The following is a 23,788-nucleotide window of genomic DNA, read 5'->3' as shown; positions in this document are numbered from 1 at the left end:
AGAAGAGATGATACGTGATGTTGGTGAAGAAAATTTTGAAAGAGCACATGTGTATGATACCTTAAAGTCTGATTTTGAGCAACCATTATACCCAGGATGCAGTATGTTTACAAGATTATCAGCAACTTTAAAATTGTTTAGTTTAAAAGCAAGAAATGGTTGGACTGATAAAAGTTTCACAGAATTTTTTATGTAAATGATCCATGTAATGAGAAATGGTCAGTGGTCCTCGAAGGAAGAACCATGCATGGAACTCACGAAGATGAGTCTCTAGATATGCATGAGACACCGTCTTTTTCAAGCAGATCATTTGGTCCTATTGCGGACAATGAAGTGGACGAAATACATGCTATTCGAAGTGATCATGCTGAAGGAATATGGGAAAACATTCCAACCTAATAGGTTTCTGTTTATGTATTATTTGTTTTTTTATTAGTTATTTTGTTGCTATATTGTTATTATCTTTTTTACTTTATTTGTCTATTCAATTAATTCATTGTTTTAATAATGACAGTTTAATTTTTTCAGGATTATGGAGGATTCTGGGTCTGGCAGTGGAAGGAGGGAAGGTAGATCTGTCACTCGATTGTCTGGGTTGACAGCTGGGCGCATTGCCAAGGAGAGGACATCGGTTGAGGTGGATCCTCGTTCTGGCAAGGCATCAGGCCCAAATGCTGCCAAGTTTAAGAGCTATTTGGGAGTCCTAGCTCGACGACATGTTTCTATTATCATTCCATCATGGGATGACGTTCAGGAGGTTGACAAGAACCTCATGTGGCAGGATATTCAGGTATATACTTTCACATCCTTTCAATATTATATAACTTAAATACATTATTTATTATTTGTTGTTATTTTCATAGCAAAATTTTGACATTCCCAACACTGAGGGCATGAGGAGGAAGATGTTATCTGCCCTTGCCAGCAGGTGGAGAGACTTCAAGACTTTCTTGACACGGGAGTATGTATTTGGAGAGCGCCAAAATGAGACTCCCTGTCTAAAGTACCAGATCACTGATGAGGAGTGGATGCAATTTTGTGCCACTCGATTGGACCCTTCGTGGCAGGTTAGTTATCGATAACTTTTACATTGACACAAATACTTAAGGTATATTTTAATTTATCTCATTTTTTTTTGTATTATTGCAGGCTAAAAGAATAGCTGCCCAAGAACGACAAGCCAAGAATGATGCACCCCATCTATTGTCAAGAGGGGGATATGAAAGAAAAAAAAAAGCAAATGAAGAAGGCTAGGGCACAGGCAGCAGGGGTTGAGGATGCTGACCGTGTGGAGTCACCTCCCCGCCATGAGATGTGGATAGCAGCCCGGACAAAACCAGATGGGCAAATGACTTCTGAGTCTGCAAGGGTCGTTGCTAATAAAATAGTAAGTAAAAATATACAAATTAAGACTCTTCATTTCAACTCATTTAATTCATAAGATTTTTTAATCTTCCTTATTGTTGCAGGAGGATTTAGTTGAGCAGAGCACCCAAGGCTCATTTGTTTCCGATGGTCGGAATGATATCCTCACAACGGCCATAGGAAAGCCAGAGCACGGAGGTCGTGTGCGTGGTGTTGGTGGTTCTTGGAGCCACCGAGATTTCTTTGGTGGCCGATCATCGAGGAGCACTGTCGACTCTTGCAGTCAAGAGGTTATACAGAAATTGGAGCAGAGATTGGAGATGCAGTTTGAAGAGAAACTGAAGAATATTGAAAAACAGTTTGAAGAGAAGTTTGAACTTTTGGCTCGTTCTCAGCAACAGACTGCAGTTGCTCATGATGGTGTTCGAGTCAGCACTAAAGGGAGTTGTGCTGCTCCAAATTTCTCAGGGGAACATGCTCACACTGATGTACCAAACCAGTGCGAGTTATATGTTGAGGATGACCCCCCACGGTTAGTGGCTATTGGCCGAGTATTTGAGGGTGGCTCAACCATCCATGGTGTCCCTCTACAGCCAGACTGGACACGGGTTGTGGTTGACCAAGTTCAAGATGCTGCTGCTCCAGTGCCTTTGCCCAATACAGAGGTTCAACTAGTGGGGCAGGCAACCGGCACATTCTTAGCTTGGCCAAAATGTTTGGTCATGCCGCTTTCAGCACGGGCAAAGGTAATTATATTATTGCTCTTTTAGATTCTTATAATTCTATTATTGTTTAACTAATTTTCATTATTTCTTTAGGATTTTATCGATCGTGGTAAGGAGGTCATGAGAGAACCTCATGTTCATGATGCTAATATCGCAGAAGCTGAGGATGATCCCATATCTAAGCTTCTAATCAAATTACCACGATTAAAGAAGCAACCAATTCAATTGCAGTGGGACATTAGAGTTTTTGGAGTTGATAGCTCTGATGTTCCACTATACATATCTCTGCCTGATGCATTAGAGATTGTTGGGGGAACCTCCATGTTAAATATATCTATCATACAGTTGTGGGCCATGTAAGTCATATTTTCTTTTATGAGTCTAAATTTACAATAATTACATTTAACTTATAATAATTATTTGTGTTAGGTACATGGACAAATTGAGTGTGGAGCAAGCACAAGCAGAAGTATATGGATTTATTGAGCCTCAATCCATCCAAAAATCAGGAAACACTCAGGTCCAGATCCAACAATATATGCAAACATGGATGAGTGACTCAAGAAGACATATATACATGGCTCCATACATTGACGGGTTAGTTTTTTAATTGATTTTTTAATCATGGTAATTTTTTAACTGATTTGTTTGTCATACAATGTAGGTCTCATTGGCAGTTAATGGTAATCATTCCTAAGGAATATACCGTGGTGTGGTTTTGTTCACTTCATCGAAAACCAAGCCAGGAAATTAAAAGCCAATTACATGGGTAACTAAATTTTTTCATTATGTTTTAACACTGTAATTATATATATTGGCTAACATTTATTTTTATTTCAATTAATTAGAATCGTGTCTGGAGCTAATATATTAAGTGGAAGAGCCAGATCATCAAAGTCATTGCATTTCATATACCCTAAGGTTAGCAAATTAATTCATACAGTCAATAATATTTAAATTTATTGACTTTGGAATTAATAGTTATTTGTTTCTCATTTTAGTGTAATAAGCAACAAGACTCGTTTGAATGTGGCTATTACATCATGTATTGGATGAAAGCCATAGTTTCTGCGGGTATTATTGATTCTTGGGCGCAGGTAATTCATATCAAAATTTATTTAACTATATTTACCTTTAGAATAATTAACATTGCATATTAATGACACTTAAATTACCCTTTCAGGTCTTTCAAGATCCATCTCCATTGCCCGAAGATGAGATGCTCAAGATAAGAGAACAATGGGCAACTTTTTTTCTAAGTTTAGTTAGTTAGATATTATGTTTTATAGTTTGATAGTTAGTTATTTAGATAGCATTGACAAACATGTTTTATAGCTTTTTTAGGATAATAGGATTTACATTGTCATAATTTATGTTTTTTAAGATTTATATATTATTTTCTTTTTGTCATTCAATTTTGAAATACAATTTGAATTTCTATTCTGGACTGCCTGGTTTAGATTTGGTATTCTGGATTATATTTATATGCAGGTGTTGGGTATATCAATTTACAAACGTTTTTAAAAAAAAAACTGCCACAATTTACGTCGGACATGGCGTTGTCCGACGTAAATTTACGTCGGGCCTGGCAAAGACCGACGTAAATTTACGTCGGACAAGGCCACGTCCGACGTAAATTTGTGGCACGATTTTGACCCTTTTTACGTCGGTCTGAAAAGTTGCCCGACGTAAATTTACGTCGTCTTCCAGTGGCGACGTAAATTTACGACTCCCGTATTAACGTCGGACCCTTTTCCGACGTAAAATGGTCAAAATACACGACGTAAAACACCCTTTGTGTACTAGTGTAAATGTGTTGCAACCAAAAATGAAAGTGTAGATAGTCTGCAAGAAATATAAATTTAATTAAATAAATTATAAATTACTCTCAAAAAGAGAATTCTAAATAAATTATCTAAATTTTGCAAGAAACAGAAATTTAATTTTTTTTATTACATGTCATGGAGTAAAAGGAAAAAAGAAAAAGGAAATAGAAATTTAATTAAATAATTTATAAATTATTCTCTGAGAATTCTAAAATAAATTATAAATGCTAACTTGTGATATTGATTCATAAATCGTCAAGCAGAATAGTAAAAACCAAAATAAAAACCCTAAAAAAGATAATTCAATTTTTTTAAGTCAAATTATCATCGGAAAATATCTAAAGAAAAATCAAAATTGAGATTTTGAAAAGAATTTGTGCCTCTCATCTACTAAATTTCTGTTCACATTTATGAATCTGAGTAGAAATCAAAGACATAGAAACAAAGAAATAGTCAACTCATCATTTGTTTTCGCCTTTGAATATTTAAAGAAACTTTCTAAAATAAAAGAAATGAAGAATGAAACAAAAAGTATTTTACAAAGAACTTAAAAAAAGGAGAGAAAGAAAGCAAAATATAAAATCAAGAACCACAATAAAAAGTGAATTTGAGAGAAATTTATCTTCATATACTCAAATACAAAGAATCATGGAAAGAATCCAATTATAATGTTACAGTTTTTTTTTTTCTCGTCAATGATGGATATAAGAAGAAAAATGACAAATAAGAAAATAATATTTAAGAAAAAAAGAAGAAAAATGTGAAATGAAACAAAAATTCAGAACGAAAGGTATTTTTTCAGAACCATAAAAAAGGAAAGAAAGAAAAGAAAATATAAATTCAAGAACCACAAAAAAGAGTAAAAGTTAGAGAAATTTAATTTATCATCAATCAAAGACTTAAATAAGGAATCATACATACAAGAAACTTATTATCAGAAATTCAAGAACCATATTGTTGCATCTTTTTTTCACAACAAAATGAAAAACGAAAGAAGAAAATAAGAACCTAAGAGAATGGAAGCTGGTGCTGATGATGAAAGAAACTAGAGAGATACCATACGTATTTATAAGGAAGCATGGCTAGGTAGATATCCAAACAGTTAAAAAAACTACTAATTATTAGTTAAAATTAAAAACTACCTTGTATATAATTTCAAAATAATTATTAAAAAATAATTTAACTTTTATAATAAATTTATGGTTGAAGGACCTTGCTTAGTCAAACTTTAATTTAAACACTAAAAATTAAATTTTAAAAAAATTTAAAGACTAAAATGAATGTAATCAAGTACACAACCATTTGGATTAGCACACAACCAATCAATCAGGTGCAAACTTCTCATTAGTAAAAATGAATGTAATCAAGTAAATGAGATATTGTTACATACATAAATTTTACAAAATAAGAAAATGTGTATAAGAAAGAGAGTGTTAAAAAGTGTTTTTGTTAATTAACTTTTATTTTATATATTATTTATTTAAATACTTTTTTTATATTCTAAAATTTAATTAGAATGCATTTATACTTATATATAATAAAATTGATTCCTTATTTTAGTATACACATGAATTTTTAACAAATTTAACTCTTTATAAATATTATATAAATTGTATGATAGGAGATAAAAAAGTTTTTTTGTAAATAAATTTTATTTTTAAAATTATTAATATATAATCACACACTATCCCACTAATATATATATATATATATATATATATATATATATATATATATATATATATTAAAAATTATTATAGATACATAAAGAGTTTTTTTTCACTAATTAATGATAAAAGGGATATATTTACTATATTATTCAATCACATATTATAATACAATTTAAACGTTCCATTTAATATGATTTGTTATTTATTCACCATGTAAAAATATTTACCTATGCATGAAAATTCAAGTATACTTTCTAAAATTTTTACGGTGAATAGAAATGAAAATTAAACATTACTCTCTATAACACTACCACTTTACCATATCAATCATCATCGTGTCATACGTTCTTCTCTCTTGTTTACTTATCTTTTATTATATGTATTTTTTTACAAATATAATTTGTCTTTTTAGGCATTTATGCACCAAATCAGACTCATGTTAGAAATCATCTTGTGGCTCATTAATATTCTATAGTAGCTTGAGAGTGGGCACAACAAATCCAGAATGATGCATCTTTGTGAAATATATAAAGAGTTAATCGGCTATACATTGTTAGTGTAAAGATTTTTTATACTAGCAATCAATTATATCTTTTAGTTGTGTTATTGTCACTGTTAAAAATAAATGTAAATAAATGTGTTTATAGTGACATGACACAATTAAAAGATATAATTAATTGTCAATGTAAAAAAAATTTACACGAGTAATATATAGGTAATTAACTGGAATTATGTTTAGCTTTTGCTTTCTATTTTACTTTCTGTATAATGTAGTCTATTTTAATATGAATATGAAATTTATGAAAGTCTTTTTAAAATAAAGATAGGATTGACTTTAATAAGGTATATATTATTTTAAAGAAGTGTTAGTAATATATTTTTATTGATTAAAATTTATAAAATTATTGGTGGAGCTTATTCATTAAATAAAAAATAAGATTCATTATCATTTTTTTTTGTTATTTGCAATGAATTTTGTTCAATGATAATATACATGTTTAAAAGAGTATATTAAAAAATCCATTCTAAAATTTATCTTACTTTTATTAGTTTTGGAATTATGTATGTATGCAAGCACATATCCAATATAATGGCTATGAGCTAAGACTTGGTTTGTAGGGAAGTATCTGAATTTTTTTTTAAAAAAATAATAAGTATAAATACCTTATTGTCACTATTGTATTAAAAAAAAGGAGGTTAAAATATTTTTTTTATAGAATTTTACTTATTTTAATTTTAAGTTTTTATAGTTTAAAATAATTTTTTTAATCTTTATTTATATTTTTCAATCTTTTTAGTTCTCTAATTAAAAATAAATTGTTTCACTCCTTATGTTAGTAATCTTTCAATCCTTTTAATCTTAATCAACAATTTTTTTGTAACATCGTTTCTTTTATTTTGACATGACATATGTATTAATCAATAATTTTTTTGTAACATCGTTTCTTTTATATTGACATGACATATGTATTAATTTAACTATGCTTTTGATATCGAATTTATTTTATTGAACTTATTCTAAATTACTTTGTGTCTCTTTTATATCTTCACTTATAACATTTATTATTAAAATATTTTTTTATTCTCATAAAATTGAAAATCTTTTTCAGGTTAACATAAAATATATAACATTACAAAAAAAAACTTAATGATAAGGATTAAAATAATTAAAAAACTGCAAGTAAAGAGGCTAAAAAAATCTATCTTAAACTATAAGAACTAAAAAAGATTGAAAAAGATAAACATATAGACTAAAAATATATATTTTAAGCTATAAAGACTAAAAGGTAAAGTAAGCAAAAACTATTGAGATTAAAAAATAATTTAAAAAATAAAGTCAAAATTTCACTAAGATAATAGAGGTACCAAATTATTTACTAATCATGTATTTTTAAGCATTCTTTTGGATAAGTCTCTCTAAGTTTTACTTCAAGTATTTCTTGGAACACTCCTTTGGCTCAAAACAATTTTGTTAAAATTTAATTAAAGTACTTATATTAATTCATAAAATAACTAATCGCAACACCAAAAAAAAAAAAAAAAAACTAATTTGAAAAGGATAAAATGCCCACGTTTTTGCAATCTCTAATGAATAAAAACCTTTATAATAAAAAAACATAAATAAAGTAAATTATGCACTTAAACAATCTTTACAAAAGTCAGTATAAGTTTATACAACTATAAAGCCCACTTGAAACAACCAAAAGAAAAAAACATTACTCATTAGTTCCAATGTAACATGTCCCAAAATAACTATAAAAAAAAATCCTAAAGCCTAAGTTTCTTCTCAAACATGCTCATCCTATTCAACTAGATACTCATCTGAAAGTTGGTATTCAACACAAATAACAAGTAGAAAAAAACAAACACAGGAAGTGAAAATATTTTTGACAATATTCTTTGATATGAATTGAAAAGGTCAAACAATACTAATACATAACACATAAATTCATACACATATACATGTAATCACATTCACATCATTTTCAATACATTTCACAACATAACTTATATGGTGCCAATATTACATTTCATGTCATCCTTATAGACTTATACACGTCAATTTCCTTAAAAGACGTTATAAACTTTTTACGTGTCTTACAAATCAAGGGAAAAAAACCTAAAATAAATAAACCATAAAATCTTAGATACAACAAACATTTATAGAGGGCTAGTGACATTTAGACATTCCAATGACACAATTTCAATATATATCACTAAGTTTAGAATGATTTCTTTTTAAAGTAATTTTTTCATAAACTAAGTAATGATAAACTTAATTTTTATTTTAAAGAGGTTACTTATTCACTCTAGAAGGGTTCCCCCTTCTCACAAATAATTCTTTTCTTGTCATGCTTATCCATTGAATTTATTATAACATGAATCTAAAAGAGTGGTGAATATTATTAAGACATTAGGATTTGCAAATCCACAAGCACTAGCAAGTCACCATGCCTTATAACAAACTAATAACAACCTACAAGACCATCAACCCACAACCTAACTTGGAATCCAAAGTGCCTAACCAAGTCACCATATACAAAAGTATCCCAATTGTTCAAAATTTTTTTTTATTATTTTAATTATTTATTATTATTATTATTTTTAAATAAAACTCTACTTAATCCTTCCGGGCTTTCAAATTACTTTAAACACATTTTTTTTTAATGAAACTCTTGATATTCATAAACTAAGTCATTGGACTTTGATTAATCTTAGTTGAGTCGACTTAATTGATTTATGAGATAAAGTATCTTCTAATATATTTTTCATTAATAAAGCTCAAATTTGGAACGACTTAAATAGAATTAAGTTTCCTATCACTTAATTTTGATATTTTTATATTATTTTCATACAAACTAATAAGGTGATTTTCTTTGAAGTTTTTTAAGCTATAAACATATTCGTATGTGGAATTTGAAAGATGCCATGGATCAAAATTTTTAGTATGTGTTTATAGTGGAAATTGTTTCAATTGTAGTATATTTCGATTTTAATTAGACTTAAAATTTTGATACAATTTTCCATTTTTTAAATCTGATAAATCAAAGAATCAATTGTAGGCCATTCTTTTTATATCAAACCAAATAGTTTCCAACATTCTAATTGAAAAACCCATAGTTGAGTTAAAAATTTTAATTCTGTGCTTTGATTAAGATCTAAATGCACAGACAATTCTATTTGTTAAAATTGAATTCAATCGAAATATTAGCTTTATGCTTTTAAACAAATATGAAAACCTGTAGAAACATTTGACCTCGATTTTTAATCTAAATGTAAATTGATTTGACAATGAATTGATAGAATATTCAAAATTATAAACATAAGTAAATTTTAAAAAAAAAATTAGGTTTATTTATATTTTTGTCCTCCAAATTTGGGATATATATTTTTATCTTCCAAATTTAAAATTTATGTTTTTACTCTTCAAATTATAAAAAAAATATTTTGATATTTAAAATTTAAAATTTATCTTTTTAATTCTTGTAATTTTAAAAAACATTACTTTAGTCCCTAAAGACCATTAATAACATAATCAAGAGTGAAAAAAATGAAAGAGTTATATAGTATCAGTTGACTTAGGGGGGTGTATTGGTTTAGGATTTCGTAGGATTTTAAAAGACTTTTTTTTGAGTAAAAAAGTCCATTGGTATTCAATCAGGATTTTATGTCACTTAAAAACAATCCAGTGGTATTCAATCTGGATTTTCAAGATTTTTTAAAGAGTCCATTAAAATCCACTGGTATTCATTTGAGATTTTTTACAACTTAAAAACAATCCATTGGTATTCAAAAATATAAAGATTTTAAAGGATTGTTGTATGAGAGGGATTTTGAAGGACTTTCTAGTGTTATCTATAAATACCAGATTCATAAAACAATCCCATCCAAACCCATCGGATTTTGAAGGATTGTTTGAAGTGACTTTTCAAGTGTTTCAAGAATTTTCAAGTGAATTTTTCATATGTTTTTTTTCTATGCTCCTGTCTTCTCCATTTTTTTCTCTACTAATAATACTACACTATTATTCATTGCTCATATATAATATTGTAGTACTGTTCTCATCTCATTCCCCTATTTTGTGAAACTTTGATATGTAAATGATAGTGTCATTGACTTGTTATATTTTTCTGTTAGTTCTCTTTAATTGACTTGCTTTATTTTATTCTATGTAGTTGAATTTGTTCCTTTATATAACACAAAAAAACGATTGAAATTTTAACTTTCAAGTGATAATTTTTTTTATAACACACGTCAAGAAAAGAAAAAGGTGAAAGATGAAATTGATATCATAATCTCTACATATATATATATATATATATATATATATATATATATATATATATATATATATATATATATATATATATATATATATATAAGATGAATTTGTTAGGGTTTCTGTGAGTAGAATGAGATGAAAATGGATCTTAATTGGGAGAAGAACTCTCTCAGCATAAAAATTGCGATCTCTCTCCTTCCCTTAATTTGTTACTCTTATCCTTCCTCATTTTATGACTCAACAATTATTTTATTTTTTTTACTATGAATTTTTCTTTTTATTTTTATATTATAAAATTAGGATTTTTTTTATATTTTAAAAAAAGAAAATTAACATAAGACATTGTAGTATCTAATTTTTTAGGGTTTAGGATTTATGCCTTCATTAGCTTATTTTTTTTAAAAAAAGAAAATATTGTTAAAACATTTGTTAGAATAATTTACATTTATAAATATCGTTAAAAATTATCATATAATATATAACTAAATTATATATATATATATATATATATATATATATATATATATATATATATATTCTCTATATCTAAATACTTTTGTTTATATAAAAAAAAATTATATATCTAAATATTTTCCCAGTATCAAATATACTGATTTTTTTTATATAAAAAATTATCTTATGTTTCTATATTTCTGTTTTTGCATGTTTTTTTTTTTTATAATGGCTGAGGTATTTGATCCATTGGGATAACCAAGATATATTTGATCTTGTATGATTGGTGTGCTTCTAAAAATAATAATATAATTTTATTGATTTTGTCTCTTATCCATAATTATTTATATAACTAGTTTTCAACATATATTGTTTTAGTAATTCAAATGGGAGATTTACAAGGAAATAATAAAGGAAAAGGAAAAGAGAAAAAAATATGAAGCTTGGAATAAGGAGGATTCCGATGAATTGTTACAATTGATAGTAGATGCTATAAAAAGAGGATAGGATATTATGGACAATTATTATTATTATTATTATTATTATTATTTATCTAGACATTATTGTTTTTTTATTATTTTTGTCTTTGACTCTTTTTAAATTTGAATGTATGAATTTTATTTTAAAATCTTATCAAATGTCAAAACTCCACAAAAAATCTACAAAATCCACAAAATCCCACAGAATCCATTAAAATCCTGATTTAAAAGTCTTGCAGAATCCATTAAAATCCTGATTTTAAGTCTTATAGAATCCTGCAAAATCTTAAAAGTCATGAAAATCCTGCAAAGTCTTTTAAAATCCGCAGGATTTTTTTTAACTAAAAAAGTCCTTTAAAATCCTAATCCAATACATTACTTGTAAGGACAGTAGTATGAGAATTATGTTCGACATATTCAGTCATAGGAAATTTTTTTTTTAGTAGATTTATTAGTAACATGTGAGCAGAGGGACTATATATATATATATATATATATATATATATATATATATATATATTGTGTTTTGTAATTAAAAATATAAAATTTAAATTTAAGACATCGAAAATATATTGAAAGATTAAAATAATTTTTTTAAAATTAAAAAAACTTAAAACAAAATTTTTAAATCTGGAAAGTAAGAAAAAAATGGTTGATGATATATATACACCACCTTTTTAATTATAAGTACACCTCCTCTTTTTTATTTTTAAAATATCTTTAATTTTTTATCCTGTATTTTTTATTTTTATTCTTTTGTTTTTTAATTTATAATTTTTTTCTTATTTTTTATGTTCATAATATTTCAAGAATTTATTTTTATTAAAAAAGGAAAAGAAGGTGTATTTAATATATATATCATGAGTAGAAAAATATATGTAAACAAATAAAAAAAATACTAAATTAAAAATTAGATACCTAAAAATAAAAAATTAAATATATTAAATTTTTTTTTTAAAAGGTGTACTTATCATAAAATGGTGTATATATCATAAGAAAAAAAAATAGACCCCTTAATAAGCGTTAACGGGCCGGCCCAATGAAAGCGCATTCAAGCCCAGACCTACCAATGCCACCAATTTTTTAATTTTTAATTTTTTTTTTTTAAATTTTCTGCGAAGTGCAAACCTACCCACACTGGAACGAGGCTTTTCACTGGTTACTACCATTGCTGCTGTTTTTCTTGGTTCTTCCTTTGGTGTTGTTAAGCGACTGTGACCTCAGATTAAGACTAAGGTAACAATTGGGTCTCTCCGATTCTTCGTTCTGCTCAATGATTTATGTTTTCTTCTTTCTGGGCATCCTTAAGTTTGGGAAAATAATTTTGGGTATTTGCCAAAATGTCTTTTTTTTCTTTCTCGTATTTGATTTAGGGGTGAATGATGTTTGTTTTACCTGTAAACGTTGTATATTGCAGAAAAAAAAGAAGGGACTTATTCTCTTTAATTTTTGTTTGCTTGCATCTTGGGTTTGGTTTAGCTGACTTTTGCAAGTGATTCTCTTGGAATGATGATTTGATGCTTTTGATGTTTAATGTTCTGTGTCAGTGGCAAAGGCCGTTGGTTTTTATTTTTGGTATTTTATATTATTGTGTTATTTTCTGTGTTTTATTTTGGAGTTTCATAACTTGGTGGTGTTAATAAATGTGCATCTTTTTAGGGTGGGGAAGGAGGGTAAAACTTATTTTTGGAATGTATTCTTTGTTGTAAGCTGAATAAGATTTGGTTGTGCGGGCATGATGAAACATGTTTAGGAATTTGTTAGTCGGGTGATTTGTGGTTTCATGTGTTTTCTATATGCTCATTATTCTTATATTTACAATATTTTTAAGCTATTAACTTCGAGTAGCTTCTAAATGTTTCTTTCAACTTTCAAGAACTGTTCACTTCTATGAAATCATCCATAGATTATGCGTGGCATTGGGGTCCATGACTTGAGAATTGAGATTATACGCTAATTTTAGTTTATAAGAAAATTTATTTCATTCTCTTAGAGCTGTTAAAACAGGTTACAACCCATGAACTAATTGGACTCACCGAGTTAAGTCCAAAAGAATTTGCAAATTTCAATACCATAGAAAATTCAACCTAGTTCACTAAAAACCCGGCTCACCCGGGTTGAATTCGTGGTGAGTCAGGCTAGCTCATCAATCCACTAACACAAGAAAAAATAAAAATGAACCCACAGCCCACTGACGTAAAAAAAAAATTAAAAAAATCAAAATCCACAGTCCAAGTCCAGCAACTGACGGAGGGTTACATGACATCATTCACTTAGACATTTCCGTGTTAGGGACTTAGGGTTGTCTCTTCCGGCTCGATGTCTTTGTGACAGCCACCTAGCACCGCTCTTGTGCAACCGCCCCTGTTCCACACACAACCCTCCTGCCGTCACTGTTCCACACCCACGGGTACGACTTTGCATAGTTTATTAATTAGTTATTTACTGAAATTAGTTTTCAGTTCCAATTCGCATAGTTAAATTAGTTTCTAGTTCTATCAAGATCAAATAACATGATTAATAGTTATTTATTGATTATGGCTGGAACCGTAGGAGGGCTGAACATTAGAAAAAAAAAAAAGGTTTCTTTTAATGTTTTAAAATTAAGTGAGCTAACCTATTTAATCCATCAACTTGTGGTGAACCAGATTAAGCTCATTTTTTGTAAGTTCACTATAAGGTAAGTCGGGTTGGGTTGACCCATCTATTGGCCAACCTGTGGTGGATTGGATGACCTGTTTTGACAGCTCTATATTTTTCCTCCTAATTTTCTTGTCTAAGTGCTTTTGGAGAAGTATATCCAAACATATCCTTGGTAGTTTACTTTTTAATTTTTACTCTTAACAGTTAACACTTGTTGCACTTTTCTTTCTATTCTGTGATCCTAGCATATGATTTTTCTGGTTGTGATAATCTTGTTAGTTGAAAGTTTGATCCATGACATCATCCATGTATAAGATATACAATATTTCAACAAGCTTTGGATGATAATGTTTAAAAAAATGCTCTGCTCTGTTTTGTTCTGTTTTCAGGTTGTTTAATTATTGATTAGGAGTTCACAATGTGTGTCAAGCTGGACTGATTTGGCATTGAGAGATCGCAGTGCTACAAACCAAGAATGAGTTTGCTTTTGAGAATAAGGCATTATCTACCCAATAGTTTGTATAGACAACCCCTTCATCCAACAGTAGTACGGCTTAGTGCTAGTAACATAAATGTATTTTCCAGAAGTTTTGGTCAACCTGCTCGGAAAGAGGAGGAGGAGGATGTAGAGGAAGTGGAAATTGACCAAAGAAGTCTCCCAGCTGATTTTGATCCTGCTACATTTGATCCCAACAATCATCGAGGCCCTCCATCGGAGAGAGTTTTCAGGCTTGTTGATGAAATCGCGTCACTTACGGTAGCTGAAGCTGCAGAATTGGGTCTTGTTCTGATGAAGAAAATGGGGGTGAAGGAGATGCCTAATGTGGGATTTATGAAAGCAGGAGCTGCAGCAAATTTGGCTGGAATGGCAGCAAAAGCACCAACAGCTTCAAAGGAGGAGCAAAAGCCGGAAAAAACTGTCTTCGAATTGAAACTCGAGTCCTATGAAGCGGCTTCCAAAATTAAAATAATTAAGGAGGTCCGGGGCTTTACTGATTTAGGTTTGAAGGAGGCAAAGGATTTAGTGGAAAAAACACCTTCTGTTATAAAGAAAGGTGTTTCAAAGGAAGAAGGGGAGCAGATAATAGAGAAATTGAAAGCCCTTGGTGCCAAAGTTGTTATGGAATGAAGTGATGTATGTTGTTTCTTCCAGCTTTCAGAATTTTTAGTTGTCTGAAATTTAGAAAAGTTTCACATTGTTGGCCAATGATACTGCAAATTTTGCTAATGCTGTGTTAATTTTGTAGCTTAAACTGAAATTTGATTTTATGCAGCTTTGCAACATTATTCTTCATTTCCCTCTTACTGGAATAAAATTTGTATTCCTACGTACAATATGGATCTGCAAACAATATTAACATTACTTTCTACAATTAAATTAAGACATCTTGTGTCAATTGAATTTTGTAGTTACCGGCGATGGACTCTTACGATCTTTGACCCCGTGAACCTTCATACTAGGACCATAACACTGGTTAATCTTTCTTTCCTTTAGATACACTTTTTTAAATGGGTCTCTAGGTTCCTAAGACCATAGTAACATGGAACATGACTTCATGAGGATCTTGACAGCCACATTAGATTATGAAGATAACTGGATGTAGTTGCTGTTTGTTAAAGGAAATGAATGATATAAGTGAGTAATTGCTTTAAATCTTTACTATGCAAACGACTTTTGGAATTTTATAAACATGTAATTTTTATTTAAGTTTGACCAATGAAGTAATCTTTTCAATTTTCTAATTTCTGTACTTTACTGAAGTGAGTACTGTTCTGTGCTGGCTCTAAGCATATTGTTTATGTACTGATTTAACTTTGTATGATATACTACAGATGATGCTTTAAACATAATGAACTGCCAAAACGAAATCCTATTAGTAAAATGGTAATCTCCCTAAGAAGTTTTCTGCTAAACACTTTCACAAGTTTTATTTATTTAGCATGCATAGAAGGAATTGAACATCGATTGGAAAGATATCCTAAATAGACAAACAATGCCTTATGCAAATAGATACTAACAATGAAGTGGCTTTGTGGAGCTCTAGCATTTATGTTTCTCTATTGATAACACTGAAGCAACAAGCAATGATAATGCTTGAAAATTGATTTCAGTTTGGTGAAGTTTCTTGTTATCAACAAGCAATAATAATATGAGCTCTCGCATTATTATCTTTTGGTGACAAATGAAATTGATTTCAGTTTCTTGTTATTATTGAAGTTTTTAATAAGAGGCGCAGAACCGTTAGTGTGTTTCGTATCAAGAAGACATTGACATATAGTTCTAATGTAGCATGGAAACAATATATTAAATGACAAAATATTATCATGAGTTTGGAAGAGATCATACAAATAAAGAGTTTTCATTTTTTATCATTTATTTTTATTTTTTTGTTTTATGACTTCTAAATGTATTTATTATAGGAGAATGTTAACAATTTCCCTTGAAGAAAAACTCTAAAGTATTACCATCACATCCCATTATGATTTTTAATAATGTAATTTTACCATTATTTCTAATAAAAAAGTTCTATTTATTTCTTAATAAATGCTCTTATGAAACTTGTTAGCAATATCCTTTACTATATAAGGGAAAAACTATAATGCTTTCATTTTGTTTAGTTTACTTTCACATCCCCGCCAATTTTAGTAATCTAACCATGATTACTTGTTAAGCATTTCCTAAATCCTTTTGCTGTCTGGTGTTACATTGCACGTTCAAGTTTTTATTCATGAGAATCAAATTCGCTACTAAAAAAGTTTATAACACACCCTGTTCAAATAAATATGCTAGATTAGCATATATTGTTTGCTAATTTAGCTTATCAAATTCTAGTTAGCACCTATCCCTTTCTTTCCTAGCTGAATGCCAACCCCAAGTTTAGTGACTATGCGGGTCAGCAGACAAAGGGGACCATACTCAAAGTAATTGCGCAAATGAGCAATGACATCTCTTTAACCTCATCTCATCCACCAGAAAACGTTACAGGGATGCATCCTTAACATTTATGGTTAAGGATTGGATCCTAAGACACCAAGACAAAAAAATGATCATCATGAAAAGTACCAAGATTAAAAGAGATAAAAACAAAGCAAAACAAAACAAATCAGTTAAACTTAGGAAAGATTGGGCCATTTTATTTATATAGAATCCAAAAGCAAGTGCACGTCTTGCTTGTCATGTCTAATTCTAATTAGACTGGGGCATTACAACATTAGTGGCTTTGACAGGACTAAGGTTCTGCTGAGCATGTACTAACAATTCATTAAGGATGACAGGATCTTTAATTACTGCATTTACACTAGAGTACATGTCATGTGCAGTAAATCCATCATCCTTCATGTAAAACAGATGCAACACTTTTATCATTTTCCAAAACAAATCCTTGCATTCTCTGGGAACTACACTTTCTTTCTCCTGCAAAATTAATCTCAGGAGTTCTATTCTCTTTTCCTCAGCAATACCCATCATCTCTTTGGTGGCATCTTCTGCAGTAATAACTCCAGTTCCTTGAGCAATACGCAAAGCCAGTGCATTCAATTTCCCTTCCTCGAATTCTCTCTACAAAGAGACAAAAACATTAGTCACCTTAAAACCAGGAAGGGAATCAAGGAAGCAAGGATGTGGACTATATAGTAATAGTATATACCTTAAAACTGTGAATATCATTAAGAAGACGACCGCAAGTGCTCATGAGCTTATATAGATAGTTCAACTCCTGATTTTCAATAACTTCATCTGAAAGCTTAGGTCCAACAAGATAGAGAGCTGGAAGAACAATTGGACCTAAGGCAAATGATATGTATGCATTTTGCATATACTCATCAATTGTTGGCAAAGTCTTGGTTCTCAACCACTCAGATTCTTTAAACATTGACTGGATCAAATTCAACCACTGTAAAAAGTAGAAAAATTCAATCCACTGGTTAAGAAAATTATCTTATTTGGAAGAACTCCTATGCAAATTTTCAAGTCATTGTAGTAAATCTAAAGTTGTCAAACTAGTATTCCATTAATATGCATAACAGGTCGTGTTAAGGTTTTGCATGGGAAATATTCAGCATTAGAAATTTTCTTTAATTTGAGGGACTGGTGCATAAATGTTTCAGGGCTACACTTTTGATATTACCCAAAACATGACACTGGTGACAATTGACTGTATTGGAAAATCAAAACAGCATTAGTAGAAAATGCAGGCAGAAACATGAAGAAATGTCTCACAATCTTGATAACATTGTTTTTCACATTGCGTCCTTGCCGCTTGACTGATTTCTCTCCAATCTCACAAACTGTGTTGTGAATTGCAGAAAATATTATCTTAACTGTCTCAGAACAACTAACAGTATTGATATCTACATCCCACCTGCAGTTCAAATGTCATAACATCACTGTTTGTGCAGGAAAATTGTGATAGAATTCAGTTAAAAATCAACAGATGGCCGTGTCAATTAATAATAAGAATATACTTCTCAACTAGTTGAATAAGGTCCACTTGTTCCTCTTCAGAAGCCCCAACATCAAAGAAATCATCAACAACTGTCGTGAGCACCCCATTTTTTGCCCATGATATGCGAGCATCAGAAAGTTCAGGGGAGAAAAGAGTAGCTGCACTGGAGAAGTAACAATAAGCCAGTTTCTGCCTTGCAAATTTTAGCGTGTCTAGTCTGTTCTCAACAACCCACCTGCGTATGATATAGTATAGTACAGTTTGATCAAATTTGAGGATCTGAGATAGGACAGTTATGAGTTGTGCTTTATGGAAGTTAGGTGTGTTCTTAAGTAGGTGTGACAGTTTTCTGATTCATTATGAGATAATTTGTCAATTGTTTGAAGTAGTGAGATTCCTTGGGAAGGCTTGTGCCCATGTTAATGTTCTGTCCTACAAATTCTGGGTACTGTGTGTTATTGAGGGGGAAATTTGGTGACTTGGAGGAGCAAGAAGCAGAATGTGGCTGCTTGGTCTAGTGCTGAGGCTGAGTTTTGAGCTTTGGCACAGGGCATATGTGAAGGACTATGAATGAAGATTATTCTTGATGATCTCTGGATTAAAGTTGAAATCCCTATGAAGTTTTTCATGACAAGAAGTCAGGAGTCAGCCATTAGTATTGCTCACAATCCAGTTCAACATGACAGGACCAAACACATTGAGATAAATAGACACTTCATTAAAGAGAAGTTAGACAATGATCTTATTGTTACAGCTCATTTTCTTATAGCACTCCAAGTAGCTAATGTTCTTAGGCTGCTCTGTACTAAAAAGAATTAATAATATGATATGTTCTACAATGATCTTATTATTACAGCTCATGTTCTTATAGCACTCCAAGTAGCTAATGTTCTTAGGCTGCTCTGTACTAAAAAGAATTAATAATATGATATGTTGTGTGGCAATTTTATGGGTGTTTCTTATGTAGGTCTGACAGTTTATTTGCTGTGGTTAGTTTGAAGGAGGAGAGTCATTGTTAAGGCATAGGCCTGTCTTAGTGTTTGGTCCTACAAATTCTGGTTCAATTCCAGAATTCTTTCACCTCCAGTTCATCTGTTCAAACAGTTGAGTTCAACATAGTGCATGTTCCTCGGTCAAAAATCAAAATGAGTTGGATACTACCTTCATGATACATGTTTGAAGAAAGTTTCTACATAACCAAGCATAAACCGTAGCTTGAACAAAAGAACCCAGATTCCTCAATGATTTCAGGCCAAAGTGAAAGCATGAGGAAGATACACTTAAAACTGTCTGTGGTTTGCATTACCATACCTTCATCTATTATTATGATCTTTCTAAATGGATTTATAGCCTAATGTATATATTTGAAAATTTAAAAAGAGAAAAAACAAAATATACCTTGAAAGCTGTTTCAACTCTTCGATTTGTATTGATTGGCAGATATTGAAGTCTTCTACTGCTAGCTTTAGAATTTCTTGGTTTGCAAGATTGCAAGATCTGAACCATACAACAGTCATGGATTTGATTTCAAAAAGAGGGGAACAAAATAAGGAACTTGAGACAAGGGAAACAAATTATCAAACGCCCACCTGTATGATGTTTTTAAAATTCTTGTTTCTTCTACATTATAATGCTCCATTGATCTCCGGTTTAACAATCGTTCCAAATTTGCATGATAAGGAAAATTAAGAAGATCATTGACCTAAAATACAAAAAGATATTGCAGTTTTCAGGAAGGATTATAAGATTGTATAAAAATATGTAACTAATTTTTGGAAAGATTAAGACAAGAAACTACCTCTAGGTCAACATAATGACGAAGTTTATCAGCATATAATTGGTAAGGGGAGGATTCCTGCTTCAAAAGATGTTTTGTCCACAAACCTTGTCTCACCAAAACTGATTCATCAGGATGTATAATGGCTTGTGAAGCCCTATATAACTCTATAACAGCACCAGCATCCTTCAAGTACCCTTTCAAGGAGTCGGCAAATTTATCTTCAGAATATTGATAAAATGGATCTGCAAAGATACAATATACAGATTAGCTTCTTTGGCCTTGATCTAAAAGGCAAAAATTCTGAACTACTAAAACGTTACAAATGATCCAACCTGAAGATACATCATAGCCATTGAGACGCAACATTCGAAAAGCCATTGCACAGGTGGTGGGGTCTAAGAATATATCTTCCACTCCTTGGATCCAATATCTGTTTTTTTTTTTTTTTTTCCACAAATTATATATACAGAGAGATTCAATGGATGAAAATGAAAAGTTCATATGCTTTGATAAATGTTTGAGTGTTTTCAAGCTTACTATTGAAGGATGGTGAATACAATAAATAAAATGGTATCTATATTTTCATCACACACTTTTATAATTTCTTTCCTACTTCTCCAGTTACTGACATAATGTTAATATTTTACATAAACAAGTGCATGCACCTCAAATGGGTTATTACCTGTATGTTTCATCCAATACACTTCGAATTTCCTCTTTGAAATGATGATTAATACCCAACCTTTCAAGACTATCAATCATATAGAGACGCACATATATATCCAGAGGATAAATTGTTGGAACTGATAATTTTTTTTTAAAAAAAAAAGAGAGGCCAATTAATCTACAAAAAAATAGTCAGTGAAACTAAATTAAGAAAAACATAAGTCTGGAAACATACCTGCATTCCCAAACTTCTCTAATAAGGATTGGAGGTAATTAAGACATTCAGCATTCTTAAGGTGCTTAAAAACAGCTGCTGTTGTAGCGGGTGAATTAAACAAAGATCCATTCTTTCTTTGATATTTCATGACTGTTTTCCAGTCTTGTGATTCCAGCATTCCTTCTGAAACATATGCTAGATATTCTCTCCACCCTTGTGAGTTGCTTTCACTACCTCTAAAGAGATGCATCAGAAAGAGGCCAGCTTAGGGAATTTAAGCAAAATGGAAAATAAGATCTCTCTACTTCGAAATTCTTGGCACCAAGAAGTTGGCCAAAGGACCCCAAAATTCATAAATATTTCAAAGACAGGAAAAATCTTGAAATGCATACAGTATAAAGCTAAAATGCTACCTTTGCAGCTCTAGTTCTCTCTTTTGGATCATTGTTTCCAAGCTTGTAGCTCCAATTGGAAGGTTAATGCCCAAATTTTGTGCATATTCAATCATAGAAGGAAAAAGTATACCAAATCCTATGGGAGGGTGTTGCTTCTCATCATTGATTGAAGTAATGTTTGACTCAATAAACTGAAGACCTGGAGGAATATCAAGAAACTTCATTTATGCAACACCAGAGAAAGCAATAGTTAGGAGGAGTAAAGTACCCTTGTTAATTTGATCTTCTCCAACACCCCATTGCTTTAATGCAAGGATGCATGCTAAGGTAGATAAGAGAGCATCATTCCTCAGTAATGGATGGCAATCAGGAAGACCCCAGGAACCGTCTAGGAGTTGATTATCCAACAACCAATTTAAGCACTGAGGGAAAAATGGTGCATGAGGAGAAGATGGAGAGGGAATCATTGCCACCCAAGCTGTATCATATGAAGAAACAGAGAGTTCAACCTTGTTGAACATTTTCCTGATTCTTTCTTTTGAGTCTTCAAGGCACTACAAGCAATAAAACAGTTTATTCCTCAAGGTTTAAAGAATATCAAGGTTTTTAAAGTCTCTGTGACTACATCACGACAGCAATTGCAACCGCAATTTTTTGCAATACCAAAGATTGCAATGAAACTATAACTGCAATCGCTACTGCAAAACATTGCTTACAAAATAGAGAGATAGATATAACATCAGCATATGCATGTCATACCAATGATGTACTGTTCATTTTCTCCTTCACAATTGATGCAGTCATCAAAGAATCTGTTAAAAAAGAAATCTTATTAGACCTTCCTAGAAGTATTATAAGGAGATGTACATGGTTTCATATGCACATAGAACAAGAGTGATCCAACATTGAAATAAAACAAAAGAGGGGAACAACATCAAGTCAAACTTCTAATTCGGATTTACTATTTCCTAACATCAAATAGATACTGCAACTTGTTAAAAGCAGTAAGATATTACAAAAGATAAAATTCTTTATGTTTTGTCATAGGGGATGAACTATTCAGAAAAATTATGCTTAATACACTTTAAAGCTTCAACTTTTCAGTTACATATACGCACATAAAACACAGAAATTCACTTATTTTTCCGCTTTCAGTTTAACCCAACAATGTCTTACAACCATTTGCCCCTTTAGATTGAATCACATAACTAAAGAATCAACCAATCAAGTAACAAACACCCCAATCTGGCCCTATCAATTGACAAACCCAAAATCACATTTCAGTAAGTTTGCCACTGCAACTTCCAAAACACATGCAATATTTGTTCAACGTAGCAGTTTCACCAAGCTCTTGAAATGAAAATTAAATATAAAAAAATGATCCAATTCAAAAAGTGAAAACTTGCATGGCCCTTGTGAAACAAAAGAGAAGGGGACCTGAAGTTGAAGAAGTGCAGCAGAGAGGGGTGGTGAGGCGTGAGAGAGACATGGCATCCAGTGAGTGAAAGGAATGATGTTGCTGTTGAAAAACAGTGAAATTGTGAAGCAAAGTGCATGTGTTGTGTACTGTATTATATAATATATAATGTAGTGTTATAATTATTTATTTATTAATTATCTTTTTGGTTAGAGAAATTCAGAAATAGGAGAATGATGGGACCAGGACCAACAACAACCCCGAGGTAACAAATTCGAGGAATTTTACTTTGGATCTTTGTTTTGACAATCTAATGTGCATTAATTGGATTTTTTTTGATAATCTAATGTGCATTAGGTGATTTTTTATTCATTAAATTTCTCCGTACAATGGAGACAACAAAATACTTCCTACATGTTAAAAGTTTAAAACCAGTTTATATATATTAGTGGGGGTAGTGTCACTGTATATTTTATTTAAATGAAAAGATATATAAAAAAAAAGAGAGAATTTAATAGACTTATCACAAGTCACAACAGTTATAATAAAAAGAGAGTAAGTTTGTATAAATTTTTACTGTTAATGATAGTTTTATGTAAAAGAGAGTTGCAATTTTTAATTCTTATTTTAATAGTGAATAAAGTTCTTTCCTTTTATTATTCGATTTTTTTCCTATAAAAAAATTAGCTATATATATACTTTTATATTGTAAGGAAAATTTCTTAATTATCCCTACTTACCAAGTTAAATATATTATTTTCATATTTAATTAGAGTAAATTACACTTCAAAGAGATATAAATATATATTACATTATTCTGTCTTCTTATGTTAATTTATATTATATTATATATATATATATATATATATATATATTCACATGTATATAAAATTATACATATATAATCTATTTTATAATTTTTAT

General features: G+C 30.4%; 4 protein-coding genes across 6 annotated transcripts; 3 read left to right on the top strand and 1 right to left on the bottom strand.

The window, feature by feature from the left end:
* Nucleotides 1–263: 263 nt before the first annotated feature.
* LOC145952851 (uncharacterized) lies at nt 264–1,082 on the top strand. The gene is made up of 3 exons (XM_083065900.1): nt 264–402; nt 529–790; nt 864–1,082. Exons 1-3 carry the CDS (start codon nt 281–283, stop codon nt 1,080–1,082), a joined length of 603 nt encoding a protein of 200 aa, XP_082922026.1. The 5' UTR covers nt 264–280.
* Nucleotides 1,083–1,186: 104 nt separating this feature from the next.
* Nucleotides 1,187–5,375, top strand: LOC145952850 (uncharacterized). Its single transcript, XM_083065899.1, has 4 exons — nt 1,187–1,387; nt 1,470–2,111; nt 2,184–2,446; nt 2,520–5,375. The coding sequence occupies exons 1-4, from the start codon at nt 1,187–1,189 to the stop codon at nt 2,698–2,700; spliced, it is 1,287 nt and encodes a 428-aa protein (XP_082922025.1). The 3' UTR covers nt 2,701–5,375.
* Nucleotides 5,376–12,386: 7,011 nt separating this feature from the next.
* LOC109816874 (ribosomal protein L7/L12 domain-containing protein) lies at nt 12,387–15,238 on the top strand. 2 transcript variants are annotated; one of them, XM_020382026.3, is made up of 2 exons: nt 12,387–12,537; nt 14,334–15,238. In XM_020382026.3, the coding sequence occupies exon 2, from the start codon at nt 14,420–14,422 to the stop codon at nt 15,071–15,073; it is 654 nt and encodes a 217-aa protein (XP_020237615.1). In that variant the 5' UTR covers nt 12,387–12,537; nt 14,334–14,419; the 3' UTR covers nt 15,074–15,238. The 2 variants fall into 2 exon arrangements, with proteins under 2 accessions (XP_020237615.1, XP_020237616.1); XM_020382027.3 differs by lacking the exon at nt 12,387–12,537 and adding an exon at nt 12,596–13,711.
* A 1,814-nt stretch (nt 15,239–17,052) lies between these two features.
* GA2 (Terpenoid cyclases/Protein prenyltransferases superfamily protein) lies at nt 17,053–23,018 on the bottom strand. Of its 2 annotated transcripts, XM_020382023.3 has the most exons (14): nt 22,885–23,018; nt 22,207–22,259; nt 21,716–22,001; nt 21,466–21,646; nt 21,071–21,288; nt 20,852–20,972; nt 20,502–20,599; nt 20,188–20,411; nt 19,979–20,091; nt 19,788–19,886; nt 18,409–18,624; nt 18,164–18,305; nt 17,592–17,837; nt 17,053–17,503 (listed from the first exon to the last, which is right to left on the bottom strand). In XM_020382023.3, the coding sequence occupies exons 1-14, from the start codon at nt 22,934–22,936 to the stop codon at nt 17,132–17,134; spliced, it is 2,421 nt and encodes an 806-aa protein (XP_020237612.1). In that variant the 5' UTR covers nt 22,937–23,018; the 3' UTR covers nt 17,053–17,131. The 2 variants fall into 2 exon arrangements, with proteins under 2 accessions (XP_020237612.1, XP_020237613.1); XM_020382024.3 differs by lacking the exon at nt 22,207–22,259 and having other exon boundaries at nt 22,885–23,003.
* Nucleotides 23,019–23,788: the final 770 nt, after the last annotated feature.

The sequence above is a fragment of the Cajanus cajan genome, chromosome 10 (genome assembly GCF_000230855.2).
Source record: "Cajanus cajan strain Asha chromosome 10, NIPB_CcT2T_4, whole genome shotgun sequence".
NCBI classification, from domain to species: Eukaryota; Viridiplantae; Streptophyta; class Magnoliopsida; order Fabales; family Fabaceae; genus Cajanus; species Cajanus cajan.
This window is presented reverse-complemented; position numbering and strand designations above follow the sequence as displayed.

What these genes read in the sequence shown, in the direction of transcription:
- LOC145952851 (XM_083065900.1), top strand. Translation starts at nt 281, where the DNA reads ATGAGACACCGTCTTTTTCAAGCAGATCATTTGGTCCTATTGCGGACA. An exon ending in AAAACATTCCAACCTAATAG is followed by an intron (nt 403 to 528) that starts GTTTCTGTTTAT and finishes TAATTTTTTCAG; the next exon opens with GATTATGGAGGATTCTGGGT. An exon ending in TCATGTGGCAGGATATTCAG is followed by an intron (nt 791 to 863) that starts GTATATACTTTC and finishes TTATTTTCATAG; the next exon opens with CAAAATTTTGACATTCCCAA.
- LOC145952850 (XM_083065899.1), top strand. Translation starts at nt 1,187, where the DNA reads ATGATGCACCCCATCTATTGTCAAGAGGGGGATATGAAAGAAAAAAAA. An exon ending in GGGTCGTTGCTAATAAAATA is followed by an intron (nt 1,388 to 1,469) that starts GTAAGTAAAAAT and finishes TTATTGTTGCAG; the next exon opens with GAGGATTTAGTTGAGCAGAG. An exon ending in CGCTTTCAGCACGGGCAAAG is followed by an intron (nt 2,112 to 2,183) that starts GTAATTATATTA and finishes TTATTTCTTTAG; the next exon opens with GATTTTATCGATCGTGGTAA.
- LOC109816874 (XM_020382026.3), top strand. Translation starts at nt 14,420, where the DNA reads ATGAGTTTGCTTTTGAGAATAAGGCATTATCTACCCAATAGTTTGTAT.
- GA2 (XM_020382023.3), bottom strand. Translation starts at nt 22,936, where the DNA reads ATGTCTCTCTCACGCCTCACCACCCCTCTCTGCTGCACTTCTTCAACT. An exon ending in CTGCACTTCTTCAACTTCAG is followed by an intron (nt 22,260 to 22,884) that starts GTCCCCTTCTCT and finishes CTTTTTTAACAG; the next exon opens with ATTCTTTGATGACTGCATCA. An exon ending in TGGCTATGATGTATCTTCAG is followed by an intron (nt 20,412 to 20,501) that starts GTTGGATCATTT and finishes GTATCTTTGCAG; the next exon opens with ATCCATTTTATCAATATTCT.